The sequence below is a fragment of the Zootermopsis nevadensis genome, unplaced genomic scaffold (genome assembly GCF_977971745.1).
Source record: "Zootermopsis nevadensis isolate Lab colony 2312 unplaced genomic scaffold, Znev_1.0 Znev_ptg000011l, whole genome shotgun sequence".
Classification (NCBI taxonomy): domain Eukaryota; kingdom Metazoa; phylum Arthropoda; class Insecta; order Blattodea; family Termopsidae; genus Zootermopsis; species Zootermopsis nevadensis.
Window position 1 is genome coordinate 11,271,090 of NW_028259143.1, and position 11,462 is coordinate 11,282,551.

Here is an 11,462-nt window from a genome sequence, read left to right on the forward strand (position 1 = left end):
GGCAACTTCTAGCTTCATGTGACGTAACCGCTCGAATAAAAGGGGACCTCTTCCCTTATTGTGTGAACTTGAACAGAACAGATTTATCGGATACAAGCACGAACCCTGGTGACCCGTCTCTTTAATGTAACCGTCGTTGGGTACGTTACATTTTATTTGCTACGCACATATCGTTATGCGAATGGCTTTGTCCGTCGTGTCAGTGTGGTCTTTGTGGCAGATAATAAAAACTAGGGGTAAATTAGACTCAGCGTTGTTCTCAAGTGCGCGAAGGAAAGGAACTAAGTTCATACTGGAATAAATCGACTCTTAATTGCACATTTCTTTGAAGTGGACCTGTACAAAACAGTTCCCACCTGAAAATGTCAGTTGCTATTATTGTTTATAATAAAATCTATCTAAAACGGAACCATAATTGAACAGAAACTTATCTTTAAACGGAAAGTGGCCCTGGTTCTAATAATACAGAGTGAAACTAAACTTAAATTTGCTTGGGGGGGGGGGGGGGAATTTTAACGCGGAAACGGAAAGGAAGAGAGTGATCTGCTTGAATGTTATTTCCTCTTTGTATAAGTTGTGTGCTGCAATTCGTGATATTTAGATCAATATGAAAAGGAAAATTCATGTCAAACATGGGGAAGAATCCGAGTCCGACGGTCAACGAAATTTGAGAGTATGTACTTAACTACTGAAAAAATAAATAAGTAGAACTGAAAATGTATTTTGTTCGATATCTGTGTAATGTTGGCTGTAACTGGAGATATAAACAACAATATATAAATGTGTACTGTGTAATGATGTTTTATCTTCGGTATCTGAGTTAAGCGGGAAACTTCCTGAAACGGGAAAATGTTCTTCGGGTGCCTTGAGATTACGTAAGAAGATTGGAAAAATGTGTCCACAGTTTCCGCATCCGTTCGCTACACTTTTACACTCTATGTTAAATTACGTGTGCGTGTGTGTATATAAATGAATTGAATGTAGGCCTACATCGAGATGTCTCTTAACCTATTAATTTTAGAGAAACATATTCATGAAACAAAAATTTATTCTAATTACATAAACGTTTTCCGTTGAAACTTTACAAATCACGTTTTGTTCATGTCATTCGGTTACTTCAGGGCTCGTGCCCAGATATCCGTAAAATAGAATGCCTGTCGTCTTAATTTTTTATTACTCGGGTTTTAAATATATTATTTATCATCATTCATTAGAAGAGCTTTAAATGTGTCTGTTATGACACCAAAGACTCGCACCGTCATTCACTATGGTTTCATTTGTTGATTTATAAATAATGTCTGTTCGATACAGAATCTGAAGATACCACATTTTATGTGACCCTGTACAGTGGTCCATTAGTTATCGTCATCAAACTGAAATCTGAGTTAAGATTCTATGCAGTCGCCATTTTGATGCTTCCGTACATAATTTGAGCACTTCATATTAAGTGACACTAGTTTTACTCTCACCTCATAAATTTGTGTGTCTTCCACGTTAGTATTACCGATTATGCGAAATAAAAATTAGAATTTGAATTATGCTCAAGTGGCATGACATCCATACCAAGTTTAATCAAAACCGTCTGGCGGTTCTCGAGTTAAAATATGCGGACAGACAGATCGGTCCTGTATGCACATCGTGCGAAGTACGCAGTCAAATTATGTCCATGACCGCTGAACGACCATTTTGATCATTTTTCAATATTCCAGTGTTTTGATACTTCTGGTACTTTCTGTTCAGTACCAATCGTACTTCCGTCTAGTTCTACAAATAGTAAGAGCAGATAAGGTATGATCTGCCTACTCTCTTTAAAAGCGTATGAACATCACTGATAAATTATCTTTTGTAGTATTTTATTAACTTGTTAGCTGGATCGAAATATTTTAAAATAAGTTAGAGACCTTAATGGGATATATATTTTGTCATTTACCTGTGGTAAATTTTTCTGTATAAACATCAGCGTTACAGTTTACATTCTACTTCCATAACTTAGAATTATGGGAAGTATCCTATTATGTTAGAAATGATAAAAGGCTCGTAATTAAAAGGTATTGCGTAATAGTATCCGTATACTTAAAACATCGACTTCACCTAGTCATCTGCCCATGAATAATGTTTAATACCCTGTGAAAAATGTTCTTATTTGCAGTATTTTTATTTTTGTTGGCAGTGTACAGTGTTTAACATTTTTGCAAATGTAACTTTGCGATGTTGATAATTGTGTATGACCAATGAATAGTAAACGGTGAGAATATTTGACGGTTGTGCCGTTCGCACAAGAAAACGCGGCAAGCGAGTCATTGATCGCGCATATTGGAAAGGCCGCGCCGTACTGCCAGCATAGCCGCCAAACATCGACACTAGGCTGTAGTAATAGCCCATATTCTCTGCGAGCAATGAACCGGTAACAGTTGTGTTTTGTTGCAAATGAATAACTGACTTGGTGGTTTGGTTATTTTAATTTATTTTAATGGAAGCCACTAAAGTGTTGGACTCTCGCAGTGAAGTTAAGGAATGTTCAGGATTTGTGTAAAGGTTTCCGGTGTAAATTTGTGTTCGTAACATGTTCTGCTCCAAGTATTCTTTCTTCTGGAATCCGTTAAACAATACTGGTCATGCATCTTGGGTTAGAGCCTAATGGAGCTGCTGTGTGGACTTGGGCTGTGTTAATATCATTTCCTAATTTATGAAGGAACTAGACTGTGTTTGTATTTTACTATACACTGTGCTATAAATAAATTTTGGGGCCACAGCCGTTACCGGCACCAGCACGAAGACACCCGCGCAAATTCTTGAGAGCCACTTTTTTCTTCTTTTTACTTTAATTTCCTACGTCTCTTGTTATCCGAAATTCCCGGTCCTAGATTCGCAACGAATGCCGCATGTTCAAGCTGGAATCGCTCGTCCCTCCAGCTGGGAAGCGGTGCAGTAGGTCAGGAGACCTGACGAAGAGGGGACGCGATACGCCATTGTGGAGAAAGGTCACGGTTTCATCGTTCTGTGTGTCATGATTATTTATGCATCAGAGTGTGATGGAACGGCTATTCATAAAGATTGAGAGTGTTGGGACTTTGAAACGGTAACAGCAGTTTTAATTATAATTGCAGTCAGCTACACGCACGCGCGCAGTCCCTGTTCTTCCTAGGGGTCGGCCATGTTAGATCGATAGATCCGACACTCAGTAGTCTTCAGCAGAACTGAGGAAGAGTTGCAGGTGACATCAACGAAGCCGACCTCCGGTTAGCTTGACGTATGTAAACACTGTGTGGGCGGTCCCAAGTATAGACGAGGTGCTGCAGACCTCCAACTGGGATTTAGAAGTCTGTGCTAGTTGGATGTTCAGCTGTTGTGCAGTGTCAGTTCGATTCTGAATTAGGAAGAGAAATGCCGAGCATGGCTGCCAGTCACGGAGGAATCCTCTATTACGTAGTTAAGGTGCCAAAGGAAACAAGGTTGGTTACTCCAGGATCGATTGGACGTGACATTCTCATATTTGAACACGTTCAGGTGGGATGGGTTTAGTTAGCATTCTGTCATAAATGATCGCAGTGTGATACATGAAATTTGCGTGTTTAACATTACTTTCAGGCAGCTCAGTAGTTTTGCTGTTCATTCGAAGTGGCGATGATAACTCCACGCGAACATTCGTTTTATTTCGGGTTCGTATCCAGGATCTTGTACTAATGGAAGTTTCATAACGAGGTGGTGATTGCTCGTTTCCAGTTACATCAACAGATAATGATCCATGGAGTTTTGTGAATGAATTCCTTCCGTGAGCGGTCGTATGAAGGTGAAACGTCTGTTAAGTGACGTAATATGTTAGAATGAATGAACAAGGTTACTTGCAGTGTTTTGTACCACGAGCTTACATGTCATGTGTTCAGTTTTATAACGTGTCACTTGAATATGTGTGACGTGTTTCGTTAACAGTCTGGAAAGTTACTTGTGTTAAACCATTCGGACTTTTCGTGTTGTGTCATCCAATTTAAATAGTGCCCTTTGTAGCCTCTAGAGTATATGCTATCGCTAAATTGTGTAATTTCGATATAATGACAACATTTTACATCTTACCTAGTTACTTCATATAATACCTAATTATTCCACGAAATAACTGTTTTGAAGACATTTGAAATGTGAAAGAATGGGTATCGTGTAGGTATTTCCATACATTAACTGAGGTTAGGTTAGTGCAGGTAGGTTAGGTCATGTTACATCAGGTTAGGTAATTATATCTTTAAGCAAATCTTTCAGTTCAAACAGGCTTAAAAAAATAAATTAACCTAACCTAACTTATCATAGGTATTGTGGGCAATGTATTTTCACAATTTATGTTGGCAAAATTTTGAAACCACTACTTCTTTTTTACGCGTTACCTCCATGCTTTTCTTTGGGTTACCTACTTACAAAAATGTTTGTGTTTTAACTTCAACGTTCATTTGTTATTTGAAATACATACGTATTCTACGAAATAGCCTATTCTATGTTTTAAAGATAATATCCATAATATGTAATGCTGACGCTCAGCTGAATAACAGATAACAGGAATCGTCTGGCAAATCATTTGTGTGACTTCTTCGTCCATCGACAGTTTTTTCATCTTCCAAGAAGAACATCTGCCCAAATCGTTATGCTGTTGGTAACCTTAAGGCACAGTGCAGTTTGTATCCATACGACAACAGGTGTTTTGAGTCGCAAACGAACGCTCTTCGGAAAGTAATACTCGATACGAATATCAGCCGTGTTACGGGCTCCATTGTCGGTTTCTGTGCTTTTCCTCCGTTCAGGCAAATGCTGGTCATATACGCAGTTTACTTCTCTCTTAATCACTTCACACTCACCAGTTATTAGTCTCTCAACTGGCCAGGAAATTCCATGCCTTTTATGGAAACCGATGTTTAATTGCTGTTAAGAACGCTATCTTCTCGGATGTTACGCCTTGTCATGTGGTGGATATTGACCGACGTTTCAGAGAAGTTTACTACCTCCATTGACATTGATAGTGCCCTTGGGTTTCACTGACGAACATTTTGTATATATTTCAACTGCTGCGTGTGTGCTACGTGGCTGTGGCTGGCTTATGTGCACCTTTGGTGTCATAGATGAATATTGTAACCAAATATTTCTACTGGACACACCTCGTAGGACGGGGGTGGGGGAGTTCTATTGATTTCATGATCCATTATTCAGCCATTTAATTTTGTGTTTTGTGAGGTTCGTCGTGCCAGACAATGTTATTTTTTAGGTGTAGGCAACCGCTTAAAATTTTTAGTGTCTCTTAGCTACATTCCAGACGTGGACTGACTTTACTGTGAGACGGACCGACTGGTTTTGGAGTGATGTTACCCACATTCTTACAAACTTTCAAGGCATTTATGGCTAGGTGTCCATTTAACATTTAAATTTGTTTTCTGAAATAGATAGATATTTCTTCTTAAATTCAGTTTTTATACTTGAAAATTTGGACCTAACTAAATGAATTAGGGAAGGGGAAAGGGTGTCATTCTTAGTGCCCAGTTTAGAAACTCGATCTAGACTTCTTTCAAGAGCGATCTTGCTCCAACTTGCATATTCTCAGAAATGCAAAGGAATAATGATTCGTCTGTGGGCTTGGGAGGCTCTTATTCGTAACTTTGGTACCTTTTTTATGTTGCATATACGCGCCACTGGTCCATGTCTTGATCCATATGAATCCGTTTAATATCCTACGTATCGTATTCCTTATAAGGGCGATTTTAATATTATCATGTATTTACGCCTCGGTCTCTCAGGTGGTCTCTTCAGTATTGCCAACTAAGACGTATGCATTTCTCACTGTACTTTTACTCTCATTATACATTTTTTAGCCTCCCGCCATTTACTTCCTCTTAGGTCGTGAGCACAATTTTCTAAAATAAAAAACCCTCAGTGTGCGTTATTTTATAAATGCGAAAGACGAATTTCATACTCGTACAAAAACAAATATCTATGTGGCATTCGTAATATTTATTTTGCAATTTGTTGCAATTTCCCTGTAGTCGAGTGTTTTGGTTGTGGGTACTAGGTACTTTACGTCTGTACCTTAAATATTAGCATTTCATTGACCTTACTGAAGTCTTTAATAAAATTGCGAACTACTAAAATAAAATAAGCTAATTATTTTAGATGCTGACAGTTGCGTTTGGGATGTAATTAAGATGAAATTGTCTCCATCAATGAGGCGTGGAGCAAAGCTATTCTCGTGTTGGCTGGAAGAATGGTAGAAAAATTTATTGACAATACTGGTGGCTCTGATTTTCAGTTGTTGATTAGTGTGACCTCGATGTAGAAAATTGAATGTCGCAATGGGAAGTTGCAGGATGGGCGTTTCTCGGCTTTATTGCGTCAAGACTGAAAATGACCTGGGAGGCGTAGTCCCAGTTTAAAATTGTGTTCTGAAGAGCAGGATCGTTTTGTGTGTCATAGTTTTAGGCCGCCCTTGCGTTTATATCACAGGTTTTAGTTTGCTTGGTTCTGCGTTTGTTTTGTGTTTGTGGAAGCCTTGCAGGAAGCCATTTCCCCATCTATGGACTTCTGTCGTGAGTGTGAAACGTAATCATTCTTAGCCGACACGCCTAAGTGCGTACAAAATTTAATTTATGTTACTAAAGTTGCCGATAGAGTTTGTTGGAGCACTTATGCGTGTTCCATATAAATACGTCACACATCACTATTAGGAATCTCTATTCATGCTAACTTTTTCTGTTGGCATGTGACGTATCGTTGTTGAAAAGCCACGTTGAGGGTTGGCAAGACACGTTTCATTTGTATCACAAAATACAGTTTAAAAGAACCACCGCTTTTTTAAATCGAGATATCGCGTGCATTGATAATGCCTGGCTTGTACGTCACGTCATAACTTATATATTCTCTGCGTGGTTTGCGCGGTTTGCGCGCGTTTGTTTGTTTGTTTGTTTGTTTGTGTGTGTGTGTGTGGGGGGGGGGGGATGACCAGTGACATCTACTAGCCACTTGTGTTATACATTTTTGTACGAAACTTCTCCACTCGTCAGTTCCGAATCAGGTTGCCAGCCCACGAGAAGAAATAATTTAAATGGCGGACGGTAATAAATCCCCTGTACACGCTTCGTTAATATTATAATGCATCATGCTGTTTGTACCTCTGCCTTTTAAACTTTTGAACAAATTGACCTTTTTATCAAAATTTGGTATGAACATTGTACGGAACTTTTAGGATTTGACTGCATAATCAAATGTGCCTGAGTCGTGCACCAGTCCATCGGCTGAATTACGTTTTATTACTGGGTTATCAATTTGCATTACGTTACATTACATTAATTAGTTACCTCGCCTTAAGTAAGTTAGTAAGTGGATAAAATTGCCATAGGAGTCCATTTAGAATGGATAAAAGAATAACAAAATATGAAACAGAAATCAGACTGTTAGAGAACTGGAACATGAACTGAAGTTATAAGAAATCTTAACACTTTTATTGACAAAATATGAGATGAATTAAGTATCTTCTGAGCAGTGCATCATGTGGTTGTGTGAGTAAGGTTAAAATGTGTGTGGTGTTTTCTTGTGATACAAATGAAACTTTAAGTAAAAGGATAAGAAATCAGATAATAATTTGTTTGATGTCTTGATTCTAAGAATGTCAGTGATGATATGTGTTCTTGCAAGAATTTATATTAATATCGCTGTTTAGTAAGTTAAATGCCTCTTCTCTTAACTTCAGCACGGTTCAGTAAGTGGGCATCTCTATCATTGTTCTGTAATTTCAGCATTCTAGTTGAAGGTTTGTAGAAAAGCAGACTTTGCTCTTGTGAAACAGATAATTGAATTTAATATGAAGAAGGGTCATCATTATTTTATTATTTTTAATATATTAAAAATCATGTGAATATCAGAGACTGGGACTGAAATATGTAGTTTTTTGTGTTAGTCTTTTGTCTAGTTTGGAAAGATAAATGTACCAAATGGAAAGGGAGAAGGAGAGCTTAAAGATGGTGTACTTAATGTTCACTGAACGTTTTTTATGTTTTCAGCACTGACAGTGGGTGGGACAACCCATTTCGGCCTGATGGGGACCTGAGCAGAGAAGCCGACGAGATAGTCGAAATGATAAAGGGTGGCAAACCGATCACTCCAACCCCGGGCAGTGTGGCTCCGAAACTGCCTTTTACAAGAGAAGATGAAGGACGGGATGAGGCAGACCACCTGAATGCAACATCCTCGCCTGTTGCAACAGCAGATGTTGCGACTACATTGTCACAGTCCCCACCTGTAGCTGCCTCGAAGCAAAATAATGAAAACAAAGTAGGAGCTAATGGAAATGCTCCGTGTTCTAACGAGAAACCGTCAGCACCCGGAGCAGTGGAGGTGCAACGGGGAACGGTTGTCCCGGCCAGTGACGCATCACAAGTGGAACACGTTGTCCTCAAGAAGAAACCAAAGTGCAAGTGCTGCGTGATCCAGTAAACCAGATCGATTAGCATAGCCGAGATACGCGCTCAAACACACTCTCGTGGTGCATTTTGTTTTTTTCTTGTGTATCCCTTACACTGCAGTTTGGTGAATCTTTGCCTCTTGGGTCTTTATGTCATATTTTTAATCCCTCTTTATCCATGTTTTGTACAACATTACTTTTTTTCGTATTACAGTATCTTGTGCTATCACTGCTATAATACGTGGTAAAGGGCATTTAATCACTTTGTTTAATGAACACATTTAACCGCTAGGCATAGGAGAGTGTGTTTGAATGTGTCTGAGTGCGTACATTTGCTGGAGAAACCTATGGAAAGAAGTGATCGTGCTAATTTAATGAAAACTTGAACCAAGAAAATATACAGTACTCTTTGTCTGTGCAGTGCATTCTCTTTGCTTGTGCTTTTAAAAGGACACACTAGCGTAATGTACAGACTCGTGCTTCTTTACAAAGACTGGATTTTGTTCAGGATTTCTGTTTGGAGGGGGCGGGGGCTTTTATCTGAGAAAAATAAAGAGTATCTGGATCTGTTGCGCACGTAATAAACATTCAAAGCGAGATGCTGTCAAACCCATATAAGAGCAACACAGCAGTGTGGTTCCACTCTGGCAGGAGTCATCGTTCGGGCGGATGTGGAAATGGACCTCATTCTTGACAGAAAATGGGCCTCTGCCACTTCTCTCGTTGTTAATGTTGTCGGGTGTGATCACATTTAACCATCCGAGTTGAAAAGTCAGAGAAACGGACAATCAAATACGAAAGGACCAGAGATGGAATTTCTCATTTGTTTACCGAGATTCATTTTGTAAGCAATATTTTGTTGTTGGAGCTTTTCAAATTGTGTCTTAATATTACAATAGCTTGTATACATCAGCTATATAACTGATTGGAGCTTCTTTTATGTAAACCTATTTTTTCATTAACTCTCTTATTTTATAGATTGATGTTACATAATAAGGGGCCGTAATTCCTTTCTATATAACATTGTCAGTTTAATTAGAAACTGTCCATGGAAGCCTTCCTAATCCACTTCCAGAAGAACTTATTGCAGAAATACACTGACCAGTATATAAATTTGAGAAAACTGGAAAGTGCAACCGATATTTAATAACTACGGAACAAATGCCTTCCTTCCTTAATTAGTGTTCTGGCCTAAATTCCAAATTTCATCATGGCAGGCACCAAACCAAAGTCTGACAAGTTGCTAAGAAAATAAGTATTCACTCTTGTCAAGAAATTGGTCGCTATGTCATCTGATGGCCCAGTATATTCAGTTATACTGAAACTCAGTTGCGGGTAGATTGACAATATTAACCTAATTAGTACAGTGAAGTCTTTCAGTTTTGAGCAAGGTTAAAATTCGATTGGCTTGCTGAGGCTTCATTGTATCAATAAGTTTAATTTTGTTATTATGTAACATAACAGATTTTATATTGAAACAGGGTTCAAAGAAGTTACGACATACGTTAGGAAATTTGGGATGTGAACATGTGGGCTGAGGGATCTCTGAATTATTTTATTAAAGAAATGTTAGGAAGTCTTATTTTAATGCAAATAAAGTGAGATCGAGAATGGAAGTTCTCAAAATTACTGTACGAGGACTTTGCGGAATTAACAAATCAACGTGTTGCATGAGGAAAGAAATGATTGTATAAGGTGTAAGACATCTGGTCCCCACTTCTGAACTTTCACCTTGTCAAATGTCAAATATTGTACCCTTAAAATAAATTGTACCATAAGGAAAGTATAATGATATTATTTTAAACAAAACATTTTTTAATCGAGTGGTAGAATGCATGAAAGTCATAAGCGATAATATCACAGGCGAGGGACCTTTTGTAAAGTATGGTAATAAATGCACGCTTTGCAGATTAAATTATGTAAACATGTATAAAGATGAGTTGGTGAAATTTGTGTAACATGAACTGATATTTCATACAGCAAATTTGATATTCAGAAGGATGGTTCCTGTCCTGAGAGGAGGAGGTTTGTCGTCCTGGGACGAGAGTATCATACCTCTGTAGAGGTCAGTCCCAGAGCTCATTTTCTAACAAACCACGCTCTCAGAAAATTTGGTGTCGGTAATGAAGAATAACTGGAAATATTTGTTCTAGTCAGAGGGTTGTTGGAGTCTACTCATTCCACTTAAAACTTTTTGTTGTACGTTGCAACCAGTTTTCAAGAACAGGCCATCATTGGTGCTCCTTAATTTTATTAAATCCATCTACAAAATGCAAACAAATGTAATTATAATAAATATTTCAAACAATGCAAAAGTCTCATTTTTGAAGCAGAATGTGTAAAACAGTTGAAAAGTAATAATGAATGTTGATAAACTGTCTATACTATTGTTGTAAATTCAAATCACCGGTAGAATGACAAGTTATGACTAATTTTGTTCCTGTATTCATTTTTGTCATTTCTGTTTCAGTTTTTGGTGTTTAATTCTATTTATGTTGAGTTGAATATTTTTTTCTGCATTTAAAATGCTTGTATGTGGTTTCTAAGTGAACACTTTGTTACTTTATTAGGAATGTGCATGTATTTTGAGTTTGACCCCAGCTGTGGAGAAAGAAGTTGCCACAACAAGTATACTCTAACAGAAGATTTATACTGAGAACTCCTTGAGACATGAAAGAGGCTTGCATTTGATTTTATACCCAAACTGGCATACATCACATTTGAATTTACAGATGTGGTAAAGAAGTTCTTTACTGTGTAAGATTTGAGGTTTTCACAGTGGTGAGTATGAAGATTTCTGTCTTCTGGGTTCTTGCATTGTGAAGACTAACTAAACTGTTTATTGACATTGTTATGCTGCTCTCATGGCAACACGTCACAGTATTATGATGGGAAGGTACTGTCAGGCAGATCATATCTAGATAGAAGACAACATTCTGGTGGTTGCAGATCTTATCGCGAGTAAACCAGCAACATGCAAAGTTTGATATGGCAGGATTTAATCTCACGAAGATTAATTATTTGGATAAAAAAGAGA

The 11,462-nt window shown here is 38.0% G+C and overlaps 1 protein-coding gene across 4 annotated transcripts in view; it reads left to right on the forward strand.

Moving 5' to 3' along the window:
* LOC110835892 (uncharacterized) overlaps positions 1–10,733 on the forward strand; it is a 171,051-nt gene extending 160,318 nt beyond the window's left edge. For all 4 annotated transcript variants that reach the window (XM_022076590.2, XM_022076589.2, XM_022076591.2 and 1 more), the window contains one exon: positions 8,025–10,733. In XM_022076590.2, coding sequence (XP_021932282.1) covers positions 8,025–8,457 — 433 coding nt within the window. In that variant the 3' untranslated portion in view covers positions 8,458–10,733. The remainder of the gene's footprint in view (positions 1–8,024) is intronic.
* Positions 10,734–11,462: the final 729 nt, after the last annotated feature.